Source organism: Peromyscus leucopus, chromosome 15 (genome assembly GCF_004664715.2).
Source record: "Peromyscus leucopus breed LL Stock chromosome 15, UCI_PerLeu_2.1, whole genome shotgun sequence".
Taxonomy (NCBI): domain Eukaryota; kingdom Metazoa; phylum Chordata; class Mammalia; order Rodentia; family Cricetidae; genus Peromyscus; species Peromyscus leucopus.
Window position 1 is genome coordinate 19,583,425 of NC_051076.1, and position 26,175 is coordinate 19,609,599.

Genomic DNA, 26,175 nt, shown 5'->3' on the forward strand with positions numbered 1-26,175 from the left:
TCATCTGCCATCTGTGAACACAGCTGAGATGCGACTGTTTGGCTCCAGGCTGGGGGACTAGTGTGACAGGATCATTTAATGGCAAAAACCATGAGTATGAAACATGATCACAGAAGAGACCCAAAGGATGCTGCCTAGAAGCCAGCAATGACAAGGTAAACGTAGTGGTGAAGGACGCCCTAGAATTAGGGTTTCAGAGCAAAATGGCAGAAGAGGCAGCCCCACTCTCCCATGTGCCTTTTATCTAACTTTATGTTATCTAATTAGGAACCCCTCCAGAGCAGGAACGTGGCAGGCATGGTTGAAAAACTTCGTCAGGCGATCAGAACATCAAATGACAACTGGTTGGGTAACAAAATGGCATCTGAAGCCAGAGAGGAAAAGCCAGGAAGAAAGTTACCCTCAAGAAACCAGGCCGTTTGAGGGTGCTTGTGTAACTGGCAAAGAACAAGCCCACCCCCAGTTGTTGGAAAGATAAATGCTTGGAGAAAGCCTGAGGAGGCCTGGATGAACCGAAGCTCTGCATGGAGCAGGGAGTGAAACCACACACAGCTTTTGGTTCTGAGAACTAGAGCCAAGCTGTAAAGCCCGAGGAGGAACCCCAGCTAACCCAGTCACCAAGTGCTACCCTCTGCTTCCCGGAGCCACTACCGTCACGGGCTCACTGTGCCCAGTATTCCGTAACAGAAGTCTCGAAGTGCACAAAGAAACAGCGTAGAATGGCCTTTGTAAGTAAGGACATCAGGGACAGAAAACATCCCCGAGGAAGACCAAACGTCAGACCTACCAAAGAATGGAAGCCAACAGTCTCAAAAATGCTCAAAGATTTAAGAAAGCCATGAACAAAGCATGAGGGAAAACAAGGAGGAACTCAAGGGAGGCTGAAAGAGAGACAGACAGTGGAATTGGCGTCTATGCACACAGACGTTCTGTGGGGTGACTGGAGTTTAGAAGTAGGCTGGAGTGAAGACTCTATTATGGATATAATTACTGCCACTGAATGAACAGAACATACAGGGCAATGAGTGGTTAGCGGGGCAAATCTATGTTTACGGCAATAAAAATAGTAAAAAAAAAAAAAAAATACTTCCAGTTCTATGATTTTGCTATGATTCTCAGAGCCCTGGGGGAACTTATTCACACTGCTGCACTCAAAAATGCTGTGTCCAGCTCCATCCCAGCCAGAATCTTGCAGACAGATCAGGTGGAAACAAACATGAGGTCTAACTTCTAACAGACGGGAGACTCTCCATTGAAATATTGTAGTCATTGTCTAAGCACACTGCAGTAGTCTCAGCACGAGGGTTTGTATTATGAGGAAGATAAATCTGAAACAGTCTTTGGGCCTGACCTGGAGTCAAAGGGATGTATTATGGAATTACAGCATAATTACTACTTGCTCCACGGCTGGGTCTCCTCCCATGTCCTCAGGCCACAGCCTCTGCCTTCCGAGGGAGCCAGGCACTAGCCGGCTGTGGTGAAGAGGTTAGGCTGGGGTCATGCTCTCCTATTAACACGGTAATAAAGTAATCAACGACAAAGAATAAAGAAGATGACACAAGTGACATTCCGGCACTGGGACTGTCACCAGGCTGTACCTCAGGTACTTTGCTATTGTTTGTTTTGAAACAGGATCTCACCACGCAGCCACAGCTGGTCTAGGACTCACTATGTAACCCAGGAAGGCCTCACGCTCATGGTTGATCCTGTGCTGCCTGCTTCTCCTAAGTGCTGGGATTACAGCCATGAGCCACCAGGCCAGCTTTAGGTGGCCATTTAAACATGACTGCTAACACTAGGGCTGTTTTGAAGGACACATCTCTCATCTGCTAGACTCTCTGCTCATAAACTGCCACCCCATCAGACTCTGACAGCTACACATACACCTCTAAAAGATTCCTCTCATTCTTGGCAGAAGGATATCACAAAGTGCACTTTTCTTGAGCAAAAGTTGCAAGCCTTTTTATGGTTTGTTTGCTTGGTTGAGCACTTATAGAGGGCGGGCTCTAATTAAAAACTTCCCTAAGTCATACTGAGCTGCAGCCTAGATTTGCCTTCAGCTACACTTACCTTGAACTTGAAGATCTTAGTTATTTTTTTCCTTTCAAATACAGGGCTCATTACATCAGACACATTATCCTATACTCAGTGGTTAGTGGATTTGAGAAAGCATTCCACAAAATGAACGTCCAGTGAGCACTCATGGGCCAGTCCCGAAGTCCAAGCAGGTGACCCCACGCAGCTGTGCCCATTCCACCCAGGGCTCCCCACTCTTCCCTGCGGTCTGTCACTCCCTGGAGCTTGCTGCAGGCTGTTTCCAGTTCGTACTCACTGCGTGATTAGCACACACATACTGCCGGAATTAGAGTCGGAATTATGTAGAACGTGCCAATTAGCACCAATGTGGGGAATCACTAATTTTCCTCTTAGACGTTTGATTAGCTCTTCTACACTCCAACAGGTCTTATTAAAAACTAAAAATGTGCAAGGGGTTTGCCCAAGCATGCAACTAGTTATGCAAATTCTTAAACCTTAAATTAATAAGTTCTTAAACTTCTTGTCCACAAACAAACAATTCGAGTGCCAAAATTTCATAAGAAATTAATACAGGGCTTTTCAACTCTGGCACTGACTTGGAGAACATCAAAATGGCTAAGTTCCACCCTGTTATCAAGTTCATTCCAAGAAAACCAAATTCATCAGCTATCAAGTACAAAATGTTTTGAGGTTCTCTAGGATACATAAAGGTGAACAATTCTTAAATTTTAATGACCTTATACAGAAGTATATAATCAGGAAAGGATGTACGTAAGGGCACTCATGAGCAAGCCTGGAGACCTGAGTTCAACCCCCAGACCCCACATAAAGGTGGAAGGAGAACTGTTGCTACAAAGTCCCCGACCTCCACGTGTGTGCTGTCTGTCTGCAGCTGACCTCCACGTGTGCGCTGTCTGTCTGCACCCGACCTCCACATGTGCACTCTGTCTGCACCTGACCTCCACGTGTGCGCTGTCTGTCTGCACCCGACCTCCACATGTGCACTGTCTGTCTGCACCTGACCTCCATGTGTGCGCTGTCTGCAGCTGACCTCCACGTGTGCACTCTCTGCAGGTGACCTCCACGTGTGTGCCGTCTGCACCTGTAATAAGTGAATCTTAAAGGGTATATAATCTTCCTAGATGAGTAATTCTTTGTGGAAGAAAGGAGAGAGACTAATTACCATAGGAAAGGAACTGAGAATTTTCTAGAAATGATTCCCCATTCTAATCTATAATTCTCTGAAAACCCCCGACAATGGATTATTTGGAATAACAAAATTAAATGAGAAAGGAAGATTCAGAAAGTCGGGAGTTAAGTCTGAAGAACATCCATGCACATGTACAGCAGTGTTACAATGAATTGTCCTCTAGCAGGAATCTCCACACTGTGGAGCTGTGGACTATATCCTGTTTCTTCACACCACTGACCCCCACTAACCCCCATACACTACCTCCATATTCTTTTCAAAAACAGCTTTACTAATGAGATGTAATTTACGTGCTTACAATTCACCTCGTCAAGCAACAGCATTCTAGCTAGTGCTATGTACTGTGCAGAGCCCGTATTTGTGGCTTCTCTCATTAAACATAATTAATGCTTTCAACATTCATCCTGTGGCTTGTATCAGTACTTCATTTTTTTATGCCAGGTAATATTCTGTTGTATGTGTGTACTTTGATTGGTGTGGCTCTTTCCAGTGTTTGCTTGTGTGCTTGCTTTCTTTTTCTTTTCTTTTTCTTTCAGAATAACCATTTAAAAAAACAACAGTACAAGGATAATCAAACACAGTCTGGACCTATGGTTGATACCTAGAAGCAGTTATCTTAAACAAATGAAAATAAGACTATCTCTTTGTAGGGATCATTATCCAATAAAAACCTGGCATAAAGAAAGAGAAAACCACAAGTAGACTGCTTAGAACACAGGTAACATTGCACATTTTTAACTGAAGGACTGAGAAGAGAACAGACATGGTGGTCCACGCCTATAATCGATCCCAGTAGTGGGAAGGGGAGTCAGGAGGACTCCCAGGAGTCTGAGGCCAATCTGAGATACAGGATAGTCTGGGATACTGTCTCAAGAAAAACCAAACAGGAGCTTGGCAGTGGTGGTGCACGCCTGTAATCCCAGCACTTGGGAGGTAAAGGCAGGTCAATCTCTGTGAATTTGAGGCCAGCCTGGGCTACAGAGTGACTTCTAGGACAGCCAGGGCTACACAGAGAAACCCTGTCTCGAAAAACCAAAAACCAACCAAACAACAACAAAAACAAGAAGGCAAGATAGTCCAGCAGGCAAAGGCACTTGCAGTCAAACGTGACAACCCCCCCATCCTTGACAGACAGACAGACAGACAACACACACACACACACACACACACCAAATAAATAAAGAAATGCAAGGAAAAAACCAACCAAACAACAGAGAAGCCAAAGCTACAAGTACCTTGGGTGGATGGACCATTTCATTAAGCTGGCAATAACTGAATTCTCTAAAATCAGTAACTAAATATTCTTAAATATAGCCCCTAAAATATCCCCTTATCTTTACATGTTCGTCTATATCCATCTGTGCTTACATATAACTGCAAAAATATATGAATTTGGAGGTATAATTTTCTTCATCTTCATCATGTATCCCTTTACTTAAATAAATATCAATTTACCGGGATGGAATGTAGTTTCGGGACAGAATCTGGAAAGCCGCAGACAACTCTGGCACTGTATTTTTTTCAGGAGGGAGACTGTTTTCGAGACAGGGTTTCTCTGTGGAACAGTTCTGCCTGTCCTAGAACTCCCTCTGTAGACCAGGCTCGCCTTGAACTCTCAGAGATCTGCCTGCTTCTGCCTCTTGAGTGCTGGGACTAAAGGCGTGCCGCCACCACCACCCAGCTTCAGACTCTGTATTTTCAAAGCATGCCTGAAATCACGACCCAGTGACTAGAGAAGGGGCACATCTCAGATCCCCCTCGGTGGAGACTGCCAGCATCCCTCACACAGACACTACCGAAGTCCCTTGCCCATTTCCCTCACTTCTACTCTTCACCGGCCCAGCTCGTTGGGCACATTCGCTGTGGCTCCCATTGTGTTACTGCCTTGCTCAAGCCTGTTGGGAAGGTCCAACCTGGTTATTAGAATATTTATAACCTGGGCCTTGCTAATCTATCAAATCTTGGGTACCCTACTCTGTTAATTCCCCGAGACTCATCCTTTCCTCTCACTGTCCTCAGCCAGAGAAGATGGAGACCAGGCAAAACACAGGACACCCCTTCCTTGTGCTCTGGGCTACTCTGACGTCCTTCATCTTCACCCTCACCTCCCCTCTTGACCTGCACTTGTCCTAGCTCAGCCTAGACATCAGTTCCTCCTGGAAGCTTTCACAGCTCTCCCTGGACATTGCACTCTACTGCTATGGGCGTGCTTGACCCTGTCAGGACTTCCTCCTCTACTACACTGCCCCTGCTGTTACTTAGTTCCTTCATTTACCTGAACACAGGAAACGGAAAGGCAGGTTCACCAGCAGTTGAAGAGCGCATGGTATACAGAACTCCATAAACACCTGCTGACTAAGCAGGATGGTTCTAGAAATTAATGTCATGACAATGTTTATAATGCATAAGACTTGGTTGTTATGTAAAGCATTATCATTGTGCCTTAGTTAAAACACTTTCAGGGTTTGCAGAATAAAGGCTCCCCGAAATGATTATGTCCCAATTCCATGAATCTATACATGCCCTCATGTTACAAAGAGAAGCGCAGCAGCAGATGGACGTAAGGCTGCCCATCAGTTGTCTCTGAACAGGGAGGTTACTCTGGATCACCTTGTGGGACCTGTGTGATCCTGGGGGGCAGCAGAGTCCGAGTAGAGTAGCGTGTGCAGGACTCCTCCTTAGAGGCCAAGGAAGAACGGCGATGGCTGACAGCCTCCCTTTGGCCAAGAGAGCAAGGGCAGACTCCCGACCTACAGAACTGTATGACAGATAGCAGGCGCTGTTTTCAGCCTCTAAAGTTGGGGACATTTGTTAGGGGACTGGGGACTCTTTCTTTCTTTTGTGATGATATGTCTGAGGCTGGAGTCAAGGCTGAGTGGCTGCCACACAAGCATGAGGCCCAGAGTTTAGGACCCAGAATCCACGTGTGACTCATGATTTGGAGGCCAGTTAGAAAAGTTCTTCTAGGCTCAAAGTCAGACAGGTAAGATGCAACTTGGAGCCCATGTCTCATGGCATCACCAGTTGTTATTTTTAGACATCAGTCATGTGCCAGTGTGCACCTCTAACACGAAACATAGGACAAGGCCCCAGGTTCAATTCTCAGTCCCACCATGACAAGAAAGAAAAACCCTAGGACCAGACAAAAGAGCTAGGCAGCTAAGGCAGACTCAGAGTTAGTTCTTAGTTCTGAACTCTCTAAGCCACGCCCCCCGCCACGCCCCAGAACATTCTGTGACACAGCAATCACAAGCGCTTTAGAGCTCTCGTCTTCTGGCTGCCTGATGCACAGGACTGTTGTCTGAGAACAATGCCGCAGGATATGCAGTATCAGTTTCCTCGGAGATAAGCGGGAAACAAGGAAGGCGCTGAGTTCCTGATCTCAGATCACAAAGGTAGCAGCCCCAGGCAGAGCAGAGCCTCCGGCCGAGAGCTCTACTAACTATACCGGCCTGACTCCAGGCTGCAGATCCGTTCCTGGTTTTGTCGTCCTCCAGATTCCTGCCCTCCTGGTCTTGGACCAGCTGGATATGTTGTGAAGGGCAAGAGTAAAGCAAGGTGATATGCTGAATGTGGCAACTCTACTTGGGAGAGCCTTCCTTCCTTAGTCTCCACGTGCTATCTACCTCTGGTTCTGGCTATTTCCTGCACTGTTTTGTCTAATGTGTAGATACCATGGTGACTAAAGATAAGTAAACACCAAATGTTGTTATGGCAATCTTTAGACACTTAATCTGAACTTGTCTGTTAAGTCATACAAAATTTATGAGCCATTGATTGCCAGGGGCTGAAGAACAGGAGACATGGACAGTGACTGCTAATGGGTTTCTGGTTTCTTTTGCAGGATCCAATACTGATGATGGCGCACAGTTCCGTCGCTATAATTAAACCACCATGCTGTATACTTTAAAAAGCAAACTTTGTGGTTTGTTAATTATGTTTCCGTTTTAACAACTTGCTGTTATAAAGAAACTGGACATTAACAACTGTTGGCAAAGAGACAGAAACTATCTCTCCCATATTTTAGTGGGGCTACAAACTGGTGGAGCCACATTGGAAAATAGTTCACCAGTTAGACATAATGCTACCTATCATGTAGAACTACCTCCCATTGACAAATGAGAGAAATAAAAACGTGTTCAGAGAGACATCACAGTAGACAGAAAGTATAAGAACCAACACGCTCACTGGTGTACACATAAATACTCGAGAATGTGCTACATCTATCCATGCAGTGGAGCATTACTTAGCCATAAAGAGAGTTCTTTTTTTTTTTTTTTTTTTTTTTTTTGGATTTTTCGAGACAGGGTTTCTCTGCGTAGCTTTGCGCCTTTCCTGGAACTCACTTGGTAGCCCAGGCTGGCCTCGAACTCACAGAGATCCGCCTGGCTCTGCCTCCCGAGTGCTGGGATTAAAGGCGTGCGCCACCGCCGCCCGGCTTGAAAGAGAGTTCTTAAAGGCAGCACCATCAGAATGATCTTCTTCCTTACCGAACCCAGATCTTGCCAATCAGCTGGTTATAGAGCCAGCTTGCCTCAGGAATCCTTTCTCTACCTAATAACACTGGGGTACATGTAGGCCTCCAGACCTGCCCAATATTATGTGGGTGCCAATAATCTAAACTCTGCAGGCCAGGGAGATGGCTCAGCACTTAAAAGCACTGGCTGCTCTTCCAGAGGACCTGGGTTCAATTCCCAGCACCCACATGGCAGCTCACAACTGTCTGTAACTCCAGTTCCAGGGAATCTGACAATTTCAAACAGACATATATACAGGCAAAACACCAATGCACACAAAATAAAAATAAATAATTTTTTTAAAAATTAAAAAAAAATAATGAAGGAAAAAAAAATTGAATTCTGGTTCTCCTGTTTGTCCAGCAAGGACTTTGTCCACTGAGCCACCTCCTAGTTTTATATTTTACTCTAAATTTTAAAACTACAAACGAAACCCAGGATATGGAATAACTATAGTTTTTTTTTTTTTTTTTTTTTTTTTTTTTAATATATAACTATAGTTCTTATCAGCCAAAGCACAAGAGAGCAGGAGGGAGGAGGAGACCCGCTAATTCACTAGGCCTCTTGCAAACACTGCCGGCCTGCATAAAGTGCATTCCAGGAAGGACTGCCGGCCAATAGCATGCCAGCACTGTCATGCCTCTGCATGACAACAAAACAAACAACAACCAACCAAATAAGAGCAGGCACAAAAATCACCAGCGGGGCTTCTCCCCAGGAGTGCCTGGTGAGGCAGACAGAGAACTGCACAGCTGCAATCTCACCTGCCAAACTACATTCTGGAAAGAAATCTGCATTCCTCTGTATCCAAAGATATGCAGATATCAAAACCAGATGTCTTACTCAACACAGCTCCCAGACATGCATCGATTTAAATAAGTCCATGTATACCGCTCACCTACAGAGTGAGGCAGAAAGATCTATCCACAGTTGTACTAGCACAGACCATCACAGGTCAGACACCAAGGCCGCGGTGATGGGGAAGGAAATCCTAAGGGCAGCAGACAACCGTGTGCTTTATAAAGGATGTAGACTAAATACGTTATGATTCATCTACAGACTGACACTGTAAAGAACCACACGGTGGAACCTATGGATTCTGCTGCAGAACAAGACTGAAAGAAGAAAAGCAAGTTGAAATGCCGATTTTTGTTAAAGGACAGTAAGATCTGAAGGCCTTACCTGGAGGTACGTTCTTAGGAGTGCCTCTTTTGGCTCTTGGACTTTTATTTCCAGGGAGTTTTTGGTCCTGGCCCAGGGAAGGCTGGTCATCTTTGGGACCGTCACATGGTGTGTGCTCTGCTGTCTCATCGGGGGCTACCTCGCAGCTGGACAGGCAGCTTTCATTATTGTTGAGACTGTCCTGTTCGGACACCGTGGCTCTCCCCATGGCACTGTCACCGCCCGTCAGACCCGCAGGCCCGTCCCCAGCAAGCTCATTTTCATTTTCGTCTGAGACAGAAGGCAAGGGCGTCACTCTCCTTTCCACGCCGCCACCCGGGTGACATCCATCTTGTGGTTCTATCTGAAGACTGTATGTAGGAGGGTCGCTGTCATCCATTAGCGCATCTTTTGTGGAACTGTTTAAAGTTTCATCAAAGTCCTTCCATGCCTACAAAGACAAGAGAATAAAGGCTACTTCATTCTGTAACCTCTAGGGACATGCGTGGTTTACAGTTTCCCACTTCTTTTCATTTCACTGATATCAGGAAAGGAATGAGCTCCATTCTTTCCTTCTTTTTCACCTGCACCCTCATTCTACTCTCACCCTGCTCTGCATGCCAGCGCACAGGCTCTCCCAGTGGCTGTCACACAGAGGATGTCCCACTAAACCAGAGTGGGAAGGCTGCCTGCATCCTGGGCTTCTGAATGTGCCTCACGCTGGGGCAGCTGACTCGAGGAAAGAAATTCCTGGCCGCGCAGGTTATCTCTAAAAGCCATCACTCACGATATCCTGGATATGTGCCAGTAAGTGCCAGCTGCGCAAATACTTCTTCTTTGACTAAACAGCAGCAACATTTACAAATGAGAACAATGGAAGCCGTATTATATATATTTTTTTTCTAGAAAGGCACATGGGGAAGAGTCAAACCACATATATTTACTCTGCTGTTCACACCTTTTACTTTCTGAAAGCAAGCACTGAGCACTGCCGAGGTGAATCTTACCATTTCCAGCAAAACCATTTTAAACAATCCCCTTTTTAAAAGAGAGGGTGGTAATAATTAACGCTGGAACTTTAGGGACACGCTTAACATTTTAAATGCCTAAAAAGTGCCTGTAGGTCCCAAGTACTTGGGTGGTTGAGGCAGGAGAATGGTTTGAACCTAGGAATCTGGGGTCAGCCTGAACAAGAGAACAGGCCTGGAAACACACAAGCCAGTTAGTTATCAGCCATTTTTTATCTTATCATTCAAAGGTACATTTTAAGAAGAAGTATGCCAGCCAGATTATTTATGCTTGCCTAGCATTATTTCTGGGTCTGAATCAACTATTCCAATAATTCTGAAAAAATATCTCCCCCCTACTTAGGTGATAGTACTTAAAAAAAATCTTCAAACGGGTAAGTAGAAATTCTTATTCTTTAAAAAAACACATAAATAGGGGCTGGAGAGGTACTTCTGGGGTTAAGAGCACTGGCCGCTCTTGCAGAGGACCCAGGTAAAATTCCCGGTACCCACCCAGCAGCTCACAGATATCTGTATCTCCAGTTCTAGGAGACCCAGCGTTCTCTCCTGGCCTCTGCAGGCACCAGGCACAGCCACGCAGGCAACACACATAAGATAAAAATAATAAAATCTAAAATATAACAGAAAGTATGCAAATAAAGTACAATTCTCTTTAAAATACATAAGCAAAGCCAGGCAGTGGTGGCGCACACCTTTAGTCCCAGCACTCAGGAGGCAGAGGCAGGTGGATCTCTGAGTTTGAGACTAGCCTGGTCTACAGAGTGAGCTCCAGGACCAACAAGACTACACAGAGAAATGTTGTTTATAAAGACAAACAAGGGCTGAGGCTGCAGCTCAGTTGATAGAGTGCTTGTCTAGAATGCAGGAAGCCCTGGCTTGGATCCCAGCACCACACAGACTGGACACAGTAGCACAGACCCATTGACCCAGTACTTGGGAGGCAGAGGAAGGCAAATCAGATACTTAACTGTCTACAGCTATGTAGCAAGTCAGAAGCCAGACTGGATACATGAAACCCTGCCTCAAATATATACATACACAGATACATCATGCACATAAACATATAAATCACATATATGTAAACAATGTCTATAGTACTAATCCTACATAAATGTATTACATATTTGCAACATATTTTGCAACTGAGATGCCTTATTTCATACATAAGGGCATTTTTAGAAAACATAAAAATGTCTAAATCTAGCTGGTATCATTTTCCTTAAGACAGCTTATCTCTACTGGATCTAGTTCTACTGTTTTTGTTGTTGTTGTTGTTTGTTTTTTTGGTTTTGTTTTTGAGACAGGGTCTCTCTACATAGGCCTGGGTGTCCTGGAACTCACTCTGTAGACCAGGCTGACCTAGAACTCACAGAGCTCTTCCTGCCTCTGCCTCCTGAGTGCTGGGACTAAAGGCGTGGACTTCTAGTTCTACTTTAAACAGCCTGAGCTGCTTTCTAATTTAGACCATCAGCAGGGCCTGCAGCGTGTTTACGGTCTGAGCACAGGCTTTGGTCTGCTAACTGTAGAGACCCAGAGACCTAAGGGAACCTGAGACAGAAGAAACAGAGCAGTTGGGGGAGCCCAACACTGATGAGTCTCGTTCCACACCCTTACTGTGGCAGCCACATTTCCGCCCTCTGGTCTTCAAAACAAGTCTACACTACAAGTATTCATATTGTGTTAGAAATGAAGGAAGAAAATACTAAGGCCATAATCCTGGGACAGAAGCAGAGCTGGACTTGAAACTCTGTCTTCTTGGTTCAATACAATGGCTGAGGACAGGGGCACGCCTAGGTTCAAATTGTGTCCTTGCCATTTTACAAGCGGTGTGGGAAACATTAGGTGAGTTACCTAGCAACCACACACCTCATTTTCCTCATCTGCATGACTGTAGAACTGTAGAGTCTCAAACGGCTGAGTTTTCTTCTGTTTTTGGTGATACCAGGGATTAAACCCAGGACTTTCATAGATGAATGTACGACTATTAAGCTACAAGCTCCCAATGATTTTTCACTTTAAACATTTAGTGTCTCTGTGTGTGCACATGCATGCACACCTGCCTGCCTATTTCTCTGTATGGGCTTGTGTGTGCCACATCACATAATACATGAAGGTCAGAGAATAACTTGTAGAGTTGGCTCTCTCCTATCTTGTGGGTTCTGGGTATTGAACTCAGGTCACCGGGCTTGGCTGCAAGCACTTTTATCCACTCGTCACTCTGCCCCTAACTTTCTTGAATTTTCATCTGAGGCATGCTATTGCCAAGTTGCCCAGGCCAAGCCTAAATCTGCCGTGTAGCCCTGGCTGGCCTTGAACTCATGAGTCTAATGCTCAGCCTTCTGGATGCTACTTCCTATACCTGGCCAAAGGTCATTTGTGACGCTTGGGTAACAGGACCCAAGGTAAGGCGCTTCAGAGAGCACTTGGTCCACACAGCAAATGCTTAATACATGTTCTTCCCAAACAGACTCACAATGCATTACACACTGGTGGTTGACTCAAGGGACACTCAACCTTACCATATATTCAGAAACAGCTTTCCCAAACACTCTAGAAATGACCAGGTGCTGGATGACAAACAATGCTAACCAGCTTCATTAGAGAACACTGAGGTACCAATTTACAGTGGAGGATTCTCATTCAGTCCCTGAAGTATTCACGTGTTTCTTCTGAGTGTCCTGTTTCAGATGACTGAGATATTTAGAGATGAGTGGTTGGGACTACTTGGTAAGGGCGGGGGAGAGAGCTCAGTGGGGGAAATGCTCGCCATTCAAGCATGAATGAAGACATGATTTGACCCCCAGAACCCACATTTTAAAAGCCAGGAATACTGCTGGGTGTGGTGGTGCACACCTTTAATCCCAGCACTTGGGAGGCAGAGGCTGGCAGATAGCTGAGTGTAAGGCCAGCTAGGGCTACATAGTGAGACCTTGTTTCAAAACAATAACAACAACAACAACAACAACAACAGCAACAAAAAAGCCCCATGTGGTCGCACGCATTTGTAATTCCCACTGCTGGGAGGCTGGGAGGCAGAAGCAGGCAGATCACTCAGGCTCACTGGCCAGCTAACCTAGCCCTTTCAGCGAGTACATATATGTATACATGTAAAGGTACACAGCTCTGAGGTCTGGCCTCCACATGCACACATGAGCACACAAACACATACACACAGGATTTCCGGGAGCTGGGCATGATGTGCACACTGGTAATCCCAACATGAGCAAGGCAGAGGTTGGATCAGCCCTTGAGGGACAGCCCAGCTACATGAGACCCTGTTTCAAGAGCCAACGACTCCTTGGGAAGTGCAGACTTACACTCATTTGAAGCTTTGCTCCACACCAGGCCCCAAGTTAAGCGCATCCAGACTCAATTCTCACCATCTCCCAGCAGATGGTTACTTCTAGTCCTTTATACGGTTGGATGCGGAGACGCTCATCAGCCACTTTAGAAATGATATTTGGACTGAGTATGGGCAAAGCCAAACTCTTAACCAGTGTCCTGTGGAAAGAAACTAAAAAAAATCCACTCTAGTGTCCCTACCTGCCACCCACCAGAAGACAGATACACGCCTCCAATGACAAAGTCCAGGTTTCTTGAGGTACTTTTCTCCTCCCTGGAAAATGCTATGTCACTGAATAGATGGTTTCCCAGGAGCCCTCTTCCTTCTGTTGAGAGATTTTCTGTGCGGTCTTAGGGTAGGTCCACTCCCAGGAACATCAGAGTTCCTTTCTTTGGACCTCACGACAACTTGCCTCCTACTCTTTTGTGACCACACAATTAGTTTAACTTTCAAAAGGAAAACCTTCAAACTGTTTTCTAACACTAGGTCCCTTGATCTTTCTAAGATTTTATTTTTTTAATTTTATTTTTGTGAGACACCTAACATCGCATCAAGGCCTGGCTCAAAAATCACTTACCCCAGTTTGCCTGGCTGATTTCTCTGTCCTCAAAGACTCCCATATAATGCACTCCTCTCCAGCACTCTGCCAGTCCAGTCCTCCCCAAGTATCAGTCTGTACCAGAATCCTCCCCCAGTATTGGTTTGCCCAGAGTCCTCCCCAAGTATTGCCCTGCACCAGAATCCTCCCCAAAAATATTGGTCTGCCCAGAGTCCTCCCTGAGTATCGCTCTGCACCAGAGTCCTCCCCGAATATCGCTCTGCACTATTTCTGCATGAGTTTTTACATGTAAGATTTTTGAATGTCCACAGTCCACTTCTCCCAATCCCGGTTTGTCAGTGTCTGGCTCCTATGACTATCAGACACATGGATTAAGTCAGATGCTGACAGCCACCTGCAGCCGGACCCTGTTCTCAAAGGTAAAGGGACCCGATGCACAGTGCTTGGCATCTGTCTGAATTCTTATTCCCTGCAATTAGAATGCTTTCATTTGAACAATGGGATAAATTGCTAGTGGAATTCTAATCATTAGCAAACTCTGCCAGCTTTGGGGTTAAAAATAGAGTGTTATATTTCTTTCTTTTTCCGCTAGCAGTGGGAGAAAGGACTGGGGAGGTCCAGGCACGCAGCAGTGGGTTCAAAACCTGTGCTAGCACTGAGACTGATGTGGCCCCCATCAGCACGTGTGAGTCTGTGTTCAAACTTACTTTATCCATGCAACATGGCTCTTCTGTTAGAACCCAATGTCTAGGCCAATTCTCTCCAGAGCGGCAGTAACGCTGAATCACGGCTACAACACAGACACTAACATAGTTTGCCTTTTAAAAGCATGACAGTAAGCCTGCCTGTTTCCAGACTCTTGTGGCAAAATAGCATTCCAAATATGTACAAGGCGTAAGTCGTCTGACACGTTGACTCTCCAGCCAAAGAATTTCGAGCAAATATATTCAAGGAAGGCCTATACAAAGCATGAAAGCCAGAAAACCTTAAGGAAGAAATATCAAACAAACAAACATTCTAAATTAACAGTCCAAGGAGGAAATCTTTGTTAAAAGCACAAACTTAATCGTATATAAAATTTTAATTTGAATAGATGTGGTGATATTAAACACAAGGTATTATGAAAGTGAGAAACAATGTACAGGAACAATTAGGTGACTCCCTTATAGAAACACTTAAGGAGATCGCAAATGCCATATTTCTTTAATTCCTTTAAATCAGACTGACATACTCTTAACTTTCACACACCAAGTTTCATCATAAGAATAAAGGTTGAGGCCGGGCGGCGGTGGCGGCACACGCCTTTAACCCCAGCACTTGGGAGGCAGAGGCAGGCGGATCTCTGTGAGTTCGAGGCCAGCCTGGTCTATAAAGTGAGTTCCAGGACAGGCACCAAAACTACACAGAGAAACCCTGTCTTGAAAAACCAAAAAAAAAAAAAAAAAAAAAAAAAAAAAAAAAAAAGAATAAAAGTTGGCTCAGCAGTGGTGGTGCACGACTTTAATCCCAGCACTTGGGAGGTAGAGGTAGGCTGATCTCTGTTGAGTCCAGGAAGGCCTGGTTTGTAGAGTGAGTTTCAGGACAGCCAGGGCTACACAGAGAAACCCTGTCTGGAAAAAAGTGAAGAAAAAAAAAAAAAAAAAAAAGAACAAAGGTCTTCTAAGTTTGAATCCGTCAATTTACAGGCAGGTCAAAAGTTCGAGACAGTGAGCCAAGGAGGTAGCACAGTGAGAAGGCCCAGTGGGCCAGGGCACCCCCTGCCCAGCTCACAAGCATGCACCCACACACTAAATACACAGAACTTTTACAAAAGGCTTAGTAGTTGAGCCTGTTGGGTGTCTTAGTTTGGTTTTCTATTGCTGTGATGAGACACCATGACCACAGCAACTCTTATAAAGAAAATATTGAATTGGGGTGGCTAGCTTACAGTTTCAGAGGTTCAGTCCATTAGCATCATAGCCGGGAGCATGGCAGCGTGCAGGCAGATGTGGTGCAGGGTCCTATATCCTGCAGGTAACAGCAAGTCGACTGACTGTCACACTGAGGGAAGTTTGAGCAAGAGAGATCTCAAAGCCGGCCCCCAGTGACACACTTCCTCCAACTAGGCCACACCTCCTAATAGTGCCACTCCCCTTGGGGGCCATTTTCTTTCAAACCACCTCTGTGGTGTACACCTGTAAACCCAGCACTTAGAGGCTGAGACTAACCTGGGCTACAAGACTGTGTTTTGCTCCAACACGTACCAAAAAGGGGAGGGGCTTTTCACAGTGTAGTCTCTAGGAACAATATTACATATATTGCTTGTGCTGTATTTCTATTGGCCCACACTGCTCTGTGCCACTGCCCTGACAATGTCACAGTCATGGTTCATGGTGACTCATCCCATGCTAATTCATTCGGTAGCATACAAGTTATGCTACAGACAATTCCTAGCATGGGCAATTATAATTAGTGTAACATGACAATGTAAATACTGACAGAAATAGATGCTATATGTCTTTAAAACTAATTTCTACTACTTGTTTATTTATTTTGAGAATGTCAGCCTCAGAATTATGCTGTCTTCTTTTTGTTACTTCCTCATATCCAAAAGCCAAATCATTCTGGGCATATCATAAAAGTTGTGTATCAAAAACAAAAACAGGAGGAAAATAAAAAACAGAAACAGACTCATGGAAGGTGCATATACTGAAGAAATGGGGTGGTCTTTTGGGAGAGGGTCTTGGGAATGACCTGGAAAATATAAAGCAGCCAACGTGGGAAACTGGAAAAGTAGGGGCTATTGCCACACTCTTCTTAGATGAATACTACCATAAATCCATAGTGTCCATTCTGCTCCACATACACACACTGTCTAGAGATGAATATTACCATAAATCCATAGTGTCCATTCTGCTTCATATATACACACTGTCTAGAGATGAATACTACCATAAATCCATAGTGTCCATTCTGCTCCATATACACACACTGTCTAGAGATGAATACTACCATAAATCCATACAGTCCATTCTGCTCCACATACACACACTGTCTAGAGATGAATATTACCATAAATCCATAGTGTCCATTCTGCTTCATATACACACTGTCTAGAGATGAATACTACCATAAATCCATAGTGTTCATTCTGCTCCATATACACACACTGTCTAGAGATGAATACTACCATAAATCCATAGTGTTCATTCTGCTCCATATACACACACTGTCTAGAGATGAATACTACCATAAATCCATAGTGTCCATTCTGCTCCATATACACACACTGTCTAGAGATAAATTCTACCATGATTCCAGTGTACATTTTACTCGGTGGTATATACACTGTCTTCAAATCAATTAAGACAAATCACAGTGCAGTTGAATTACAAAGTAGTAGCTGAACAGAGATCTACACCCTAACCTTCTACAGGAAACACTATTAACAGGAATGCAAGAATGTTCGAGGTTAATAGAAAAAGTTGTCTTCAGTCTATCTTAACACCAACTTTCATTTGTACTGTATTCTGTGTAGCTTTGGTGCCTATCCTGGATCTCATTCTGACCTCGAACTCACAGAGATCCACCTGCCTCTGCCTCCTGAGTGCTGGGATTAAAGGTGTGTGCCACCACCACCCAGCTTTTTCCTGCTTCTTTATGTGGACAACTGAATGACCTTTCTAAAATCCTGACTCAGGAGGATGGGGTGGACACAGTTCACTGTTAAAGCACATGCTTATCTGCCTAAGGCCTTGGGTTCGTTTGCTCTCCGACATCCTTCCCCCAAAAGATGACTATATTTCTTCTTACTTTGTAGGGGTCTCACAAATGTCACCATCAGTCTTCTAGGACTTCGTACTGTTTAGAGACACTTGTATTCTAACATGCCACTTTTTGTTTCTCAGATCCCAGAGAAGCCCAGGACAAGTCTCACTCAGTACCTATGGCTCCTCCCAGCCCTCCTCATCCCATCCCCCTACACTAAACCTCTCCCTCCCTCACAGGCTGGTCTCCCCCACCCCCACCCCGGCTTCTCATTCTCATTTTGGCTACTGGCTCTCTTGGTTCTTCTCTGGGTTCCGAGCTGGCCCTCCTCTTTCCCATGCACTCTCCTGATCCTCTGGACCTTCTCTCCCCTCTCTCCTCTTTCTCGCTAGCTCTCCCCTGCCCCGCCTCTCTCATGGCCCTGTTCTGCCTGCTGGCCAAGTTCAGTCAGGACCCTTCCAGATGCCTCTGGCTAAATTCTTCCTCGTATCTACAATAAATCTGCTCCTCAACCACGCCTAGGAAAAGTCATGTCTTCATTTTCCTTTATTGTTGATAACAATTCCGAACTTCATCTTCTTTCTTAGGCATTTGGAGTTTGCCTAACAGAGACAACACTGAACCTATGAAAGATCAGGTGACTGAGAGACTTCAGAAACACGGCTCTAAGGAGCTCGGATGTTACCTCACTCCTTCAGGTCTAAGATCCCCAACTTGAGCACTTTGTTCTAATTTAGTTCACAAAATCACTGCCATTTCTCTGACTCCAGTCTGGAACAAGGGTCGCTTTCTCGCCGGCAAGGTCTCAGAGTTACAACCTGGGCTATCTACTTTAAAGAACTGCTCACAGGCAAGTTTGCACATTTCCTTCTGGCATCCTATTGTCTGCCTTATCTTGAAAAACAATGACACACTGTTGGCCTTGGAATGGGAACATGTCCGTCCTGCCCCAAATCCAGGAGGCTGCCTGCTTTGAACTGTGAACACGATCCAGGGGTTATACTTCGTGCTCTTTGTAACCAAAAGCTCATATCTGGCCAGCAGTAAAGACTTACTATGAGGACACAAACAAAACAAAGTAAGTCTCCACATGGCAGCTGAACTCTGACCCGGAAGCTGAGTGCTTTGACTGAGTTCCCAGATGATAATGCACTCAACTGTAATTTCTCTTCTGAACGAGATGTATTTACTTGGTGAGGGATGAAGCATGTCAACCCTGAACAGTTCACACTGCACTTTAAAACTGAATGAGGTTTCTCCTTCAATAGGAAATAAATTATAAGCTGTATCTATAAGCTCTGCCCTAACCTTCCTTCTCCCTACAACTCTTTGCTACAAAGAACAATGTGATTAAGAACAGGCAAGTTCCCAAGGTACCAGAGGAGGCGACTTGTGAGAGACAGTGGTAACATGCAAATATTTCAAGATTATTGGATTTTTAAATCTTTTTAAATTTTATTTATTTTTATTACATTTAATGTGGGGGGGGGGCAGTCAGCAGCTTGTGGAGGTCAGAGGACAACTTGCGAGCGTCAGTTCAGTTTTCTCCTTTCACCATGTGGGTCCCCAGGAGGGACTCAGATGGCCAGACTTAGTGGCACATGCCTTTACCTGAACATCTGATTTTGTCACACAAAGTAAAAGAAACAGGAGCCAGGTGTGACACATTCAGGAAGAATTCAAAGCCAGCCTGGGCCTCAGGCAGGGAGGGAAAGTATGTATAGAAGCCAACAGCAAGAAAGACTTCAGCCGGACGACCCAAACAGAGCATAATGCCAAAGAGCAGCCGAGGATGAAAGTCAGCTCCAGGAGCCCCAGACTGTTCACGACATCACAGGGAGACATCAATTGTTAATGAAGGGATGGAAATTCAGAGGACCTCCGTGCCCTCTGCCTAAGGAACAGATGAAATGCCATCTGCTCACCACACCACCTGGCAAGAAGCAGCACCAGCCCGATGTACCTGTCCCTGCCTCTCTAATATGGCCACGAGGAACCCGACCCTTCCTTCTTGTCCATCCCCAGCTCTGGCCAGAGAATACTAGCGTGACAGAGACAGGAGACAAGGTATGAACCTGTATCACCCGTGACTGAGGCGAGTGTTCCTCTCACAGTACTGGTACCAATGCCCTGAGGAGAAGAAGTGGCAAGAGAGGAACCAGCCAGCAGACTGCAAGGGTGGGCAGACGGAGTGCATGGCGCTAACCGCTGCACTGCGGAGTAAGGATGCTGAGGGGAAGCAGGAAGCTGCGAGAACTATAAACGGATGCAGGCCTGCATCGCGAGAATGAATTCATTGATACTGGTTTTATTTATATGTGCTTCTGTGTGGAAGTGCGCTACATGTGTGCAGGTACCCGAGGAGATCAGCAAAGGGTGTCACAGTTCCTGCAGCTGGAATTATAGGTGGTTAGGAGTCACCCTCTGTGGGCGCTGGGAGCCAAACTCATATCCTCTGGAGAGCAGGAGTGTTCTTAACCACTGAGACAGTCCCCTGAAGGTGCAGGGATCTCAGGTGTGCTCCCCATTCTCAGCACAAATTATAAAATATTACAAAATATAAAATTTCATTCATATAAAGTGTATGGTAAGATACTATGGAACTTTCTGAATACCTCACCTTTTTCTTTCTTTTTTTTTTCATAGCTGGGGGTGGGGCCTAGGTTAGTTTGAGCTGTCACCTTGATACAATGAAGACAGTCTCAATGAAGGATTGTTGAATCAGGGGACCTGTAGGCATGTCTGTCAGAGATTGTCTTGACTGCTGTAACTGATGTGGAAAGATGCATTCTGAATGGGGGGGGGGGATCATTTCATGGATGGGGCCCTGGACCATATAAGAGTAGAACTGAGCGTGTTTGCAATTATTCTCTCTCTGCTTTTTAATTTTCCTCCTGAGACAGGGTTTCTCTGTGTAGCTCTGGCTGTCCTGGAACTCGCTCTGTAGACCAGGCTGTCCTAGAACTCACAGAGATCCGCCTGCCTCTGCCTCCCACGTGCTGGGATTATAAGCGTGTGCCACCATGCCGGCTCTCTCTCTTGACTGTGGCTGTGACTTCCCTGCAGTGATGGACTGTAACCTGGAATTAGAAGCCAAATAAACTCTCTGTCCTCTTGGTTGCTTTTTGTCAGTGTATTTTATCACAGCAGCAGAAAGGGATGGTCCCACTTTCACATATATGTATCAGATGCACACAGATGGTAATAGCACATCATTTTTACTAAGTTACTTCTTTTAGGTATTTTATCACGGCAGCAAGGAAAGTAACCAACACATATGCCAAGAATGAAACCTACCCCATAGGACCTGAGCTGAATCTAACCTGAAAGCCTCCTCCCTGAGGACTAATTTCCATGGTACCAGAAGGCCCCACGCAAGCTTCCAAGGGAAAGAAACAACCAACAGTCCTACCCAGCTATGGTACCTATGAACCACAACGATGCCCAGCATGGCATGATAACCCTAAGGGTCCCTAGTGGCATGCAGACCTTGTTGGTAACCAACAGCTATTTAGTCAGTCTTAAGGCCTGCTCAACAAGAGGGAAACCATGTTTGATACTGAAAACCTAGCCCGTACCTGTTATTAAACCAGCATAATCCCTAACTACTAAATATTTATCTCTCTAAATATTTATCCTAATACCCATGGATAAATGCAGCTCTCACCCCCATCAAAGACATTTTCTTTTGCAACAGACTATTACAGAGAGCCAAAACCAGTCAAAATGCCGAGACAAAAGGTTATGGAGTGCCCGGCCCCAATGGACACATGTACTAGACACTTCTACATCGAAGGCTTGGAGAACATCGCAGAAGAGGGGCGGGAAGATGGTGAGATCCAGAAGGACGTACGTTTGCTCTAAGACAGTCTCCTAGAAACATGAGAGAGGATGCACCATGAAGTCTCTTCAACACGCCTGACTGAACGAGACCTGAACCATACCAATAGACATGCGGACATGGAAGGGGAAAAGCTCACAGGACTTCAACAGGAGACAAGAAGCTACGGGCAACCTGGCAATGCTGAGAACAGGAGAAATGGTCTGAAGACGCTCACGATTGGTTAACCAGCACCAAGTGGTCAGCTCTGAGAGCATAACGTATACAGACAGGTAATAGTATATGGACCAAGCAGGTTGTACTTACATATTTAGGGTGTGTGTGTGTGTGTGTGCACATACACACAACAACTAAAGAGAAAGAGGCCATGAGTTTGAGAAAGAGAAAGGAGTGTGGGTACATGAGAGGGGCTGGCTGAAGCAAAGGGAAGGGGGGCATGATATAATTTCAAAAAATATTACACATTTTTGAATTATTCTAAAATAGAAATTTTGTGTTAGTAGCAGTGAACCAAATTACTTGGTTTAGTTCACTTTACCAGTGGTAAAATCTATGCAAAGAATGATTTACAATTGGAAACAGATGTTCATGACTTATTGTCATGGTTTCTTAATTTCTAGACTATTCTTGTTATATATTGTACTGAGGCATAACTTTTAAAAGGGAGGTTATATTGTGGCAGTTGTCTTTGATAAATATCATAGCACATGATAATCATTAAAAAATCATAATCAGAAACCTATGATTCATCATAATGACTATATATGCAAATATACTATTAAAAAAGAATGAAATCTTCATATAGACCTCAAAAATAGCAATAGGTTATTTTCAAATATTAAAGGGAAGCATCAATAAAAACAGGGAATTGGTAATGTTGTATCTCACTTAAGTTTAGAAATTTGGTACAGTTTATAACCATTCTCAAGAATGTTAAGTCCTAGCTAGACATGGTGGCGCACATCTTTAATCCTAGCACTCAGGAGGCAAAGGCAGGTGAATCTTTGAGTTTGAGGCCAGCCTCGTCTACAAAGTGAGTCCAGGACAGCCAGTGTTACACAGGGAAACCCTGTCTCAACACCCTCCCCCCCAAAAAAAAATAAATAAAAATGTAAGTCAGACAAGGTGGTGCACATCTTTAATCCCAGCACTTGGAGGCAGAGGCAGGATGCCAGGCACCTTTTCTACAAGTTCCAGGCCAGTCGGGGCTAGCTACTGTGGTGGTATTCTAATTGTACTGAAATGTGATTTTGATTGTATGTTAATAAATAAAGTTGCCCAGGGGTCAGAGCTATTAGAGTCATAGCAAGAGTGTGGCGGTGGTGGCACACGCCTTTAATCCCAGCACTTGGTAGAAGAGCTAGGTAGATCTCTGTGTGTTCAGGGATACAGCCAGCATTGGAGACATACGCCTTTAAGACCTAGGGGGCTGTACATACAGACAGTGACGAGGCAGTCATGTGTTTGGGTTTACAACCAATGAGAAGGCAGAACAAAAGACTATGAAAAGACTTACACACAGGAAATAGCTCTCTTTCGGGAAGCTAGGACCACCGCAGGAGGAAGGGTGAGATTTTAGCTCTGAGCTCTGACCTCTCGGCTTTCTCTTTTACATTGGTTCTGTGTTTCTTATTTAATAAGACGGTTGGTTACATCTACAAGCTACAGAGTGAGACTCTGTCGTAAAAACAAGGGGGTGGGGTGGGGAAATAGACACACTCACTCCATAATTCACAGATACCAGAAGTGACATCTCAAAACAAGAAACCAGGACTAGAGAGAAGATGGGTCAGCAGGAGGCAAAGCTCTGCTTCTGGAATCATTCCCTTCAGTCACAGCCAGGCTCCCTGGCCTGCCAGCTCTGAAACCTTAAGTCACATTAGCTCAGCTCTCTGAATCTCTGTTTCTTGTTGTAAGAATAGAATCAGGTAACACATGGGCAATGGGTAAGGCGGCCCATAAAGACAAAGCATTAATCACACCTTGTACGCAGTCCTGGCTGTCAGGCATTCATAAAATTCTGCTTTTCTGGAATGGTCCAATGCCTGACCAAAGACAGTTCCTGCTGTGCGTTCCACGCAGCCATTCACTTGTGTTTACTCAGCTTAGGACTCCATGTGCTCTCAGGCACTGACATTTTATCAATCCTAGAGCATCAAGGATCTCAGTAAGTCTCTGCCCGTCCTCATTCTTTCCTTCATCACCCCCTTAGATTCTCTTATCCTAAGATCTCCATCACTTGACAAGTCTTCTGTAATCTCTCCTTACAGTCTGTGCTCAAATCTTTTTTTTTAAGAAAGATTATGTGTGTAGGTATTTTGCTTCCATGTGTTTCTGTGCACCATGTGTGTTCATCTTGCCCAAGGAAGCCAGAAGAGGGCATCAAATCCCCAAGAACTGGAGTTGCAGACAGTTGTGAGCCACCATGTGGGTGCTGGGAATTGAACCCAAGTCCTCTGGAAGAACATGAAATGCTCTTCACTACTGAGCTCTCTCCCCGCCACTCTGAATACCATTTCCCCGTATGCTCACTCTTAAGTTGCCTTTGCTAGCTCTTGCTCTGTACTTTCATAGTGTGAGCCCCTCCATAGCACACAGGTTCATCTGTGGGGACCTTGCACAGGCTGAGTAAGGATCACTCCTTCACGAATGCTTGTGTTACTAGCCAAGACTACTTTTTTATACTGCTCAGCATGGAGCCACAGATCTAAAGGCTCAGGGAAGACTGTCTTCAAGAGGATGCTCAGCACAGGCTATGTTCCTACACTGCACCCCATCCCACTACTTTCAAGAACAGTGATGTTTAAGAGCCCCAGTGCTGCGTGACATATCCTGTTCCAATGCTCTATTTGGGTTCCCTGCTTCAGATACAAGGACTCCTTTTTAGTTCCCACAGGGCAGTTAAAACTCAAGCCCATTGGATAAATACCTCCATTCTGTTCTCTAAAATAGCTGTTGAAACATGTAACATTTGTTGAACACTTAATGAGTGCTTGGTATATGCTAACATTCTGTACATGTTTTATTCCATTTGCATAGAAACTCTATTATCTTTCCCATCTTATGGATAAGGAAACAGACCAAAAAAAAAAAAAAAAAAAAAAAAAGTAACCTGCTCAGGCTTATCTAGCAAGCAAGCAAGCAAGCCTCAGAACTGGGATTGAACCCAGACATGAGCATTAATCCCTGTAAACTGCCACTCCTTCACAGTTCTCGTGTTCCATCCATCACAGAAACATGGAATGGCTGCAGTATGAACACACTTTCTCTTCTAGTGAGAAACCCTGAGACCAATTACTTTATTGGGGGTGGGGGGAGTGTGAGTGGTGTGAGTATGTATGTAAGTGCACACATGCATGATACCATGCTATGTGTATGGGTGGTCAGAAGACAATCTTGGGTGCCAGTCTTTACCATCTATCTTAAGACAGGGCCTTTGTTCTCTACTGCAATTGGCAGACTAGTTAGCCCATGAGCTTTCAGGATTTCTTCCTGTTTCCTCCCATTTCATGATAGGAGTTCTAGGATTGCAGATGTGTGCTACCAAGTCTGGCCTCATGTGGGTTCTTGGGATCACAACTCAGGTCTGTGCACTTGTATGACAAGTTCTTTACCACTGAGCCATCTTCCCAGACTCCCCAGCAGATTTTTTTTTTTTTTTTTTTTTTTTTTGGTTTTTTGAGACAGGGTTTCTTTGTGTAGCTTTGTGCCTTTCCTGGATCTCGCTCCATAGACCAGGCTGGCCTCGAACTCACAAAGACCCACCTGCCTCTGCCTCCCGAGTGCTGGGATTAAAAGCGTGCGCCGCCGCTGCCACCACCACCCGGCCTAGATTTTTTTTTTAAACAAGCAGAAATGTTAGATGTAAGTCTCAGTTATGTTTTATACTGCATTACAGTATTAAAATATCTGATTGATCATTTGTGAAATTGTTACTTTTCTAGTGATAGCAAGAGGTCTGGCATTTTCAAGATACATTATACATTGCTATTTAAATTTAAAATAGGATTCCTCTTTGAGGAAAGTTAACATACAAGCTAGTGGAGAACACACAGACAGAATCAAGAACTGACCACAGAGAATAAAGAAATCTTTGATAGGAAGGAAAGGAAGAAAGAGTAGAAGCTGAGCAGGGATCTCAACGCCACAGGATAAATGTACATTTTCTAATGACATCAAGATCCTAACTCTGTGCTGAAACGGATGGATTATTAACAGCACACCATAAAACATCCAATAACTTAGGTTTGAATGAATGAATGAGTCTATGAAAACAAGTGATTATTTAACTCTACAGTGAAGGGTAACCATAACATCGGAGTGGGAGAAAAACACCAAAAATTTTATGGTGCTTACTTGGCTCATCATAAATCATTTAGTTTCACAGCAATCCTACTAGGCAACTGTTATGAACAAGGCCATGCCCTAGCTAAGGAAACTGAAGCAGTAACAGGTTAGGCTACTCATTCATGACCACGTTGTTCTTAGAACCAAGACTTCAACACAGCAGAGAGCTCCGCAGACTGTAATTCAGTCTCTGAATGCCAAGACTCCATGACCAAGGTAGACTGTGAGCCATACGATGAAGAGTGTGGACAAGTTAGGGGAAGCAGGAAGGGAAACTGACAATACAAACCCTAGAAAAGCCTGGCCATAACGCGAGGCATGGCCAATACACAGTCTACATGGAAGCATCTCCAGAGACCTATTTTTAAATGGAATAAGCAGTGTA

At 44.7% G+C, this 26,175-nt stretch overlaps 1 protein-coding gene across 2 annotated transcripts in view; it reads right to left on the bottom strand.

The window, feature by feature from the left end:
- Positions 1 to 26,175, bottom strand: part of Cnst (consortin, connexin sorting protein) — a 79,981-nt gene that overhangs the window by 40,569 nt on the left and 13,237 nt on the right. For both annotated transcript variants that reach the window (XM_037211191.1, XM_037211192.1), the window contains exon 2: positions 8,947 to 9,376. In XM_037211191.1, the coding sequence (XP_037067086.1) occupies positions 8,947 to 9,376 (430 nt within the window). The remainder of the gene's footprint in view (positions 1 to 8,946; positions 9,377 to 26,175) is intronic.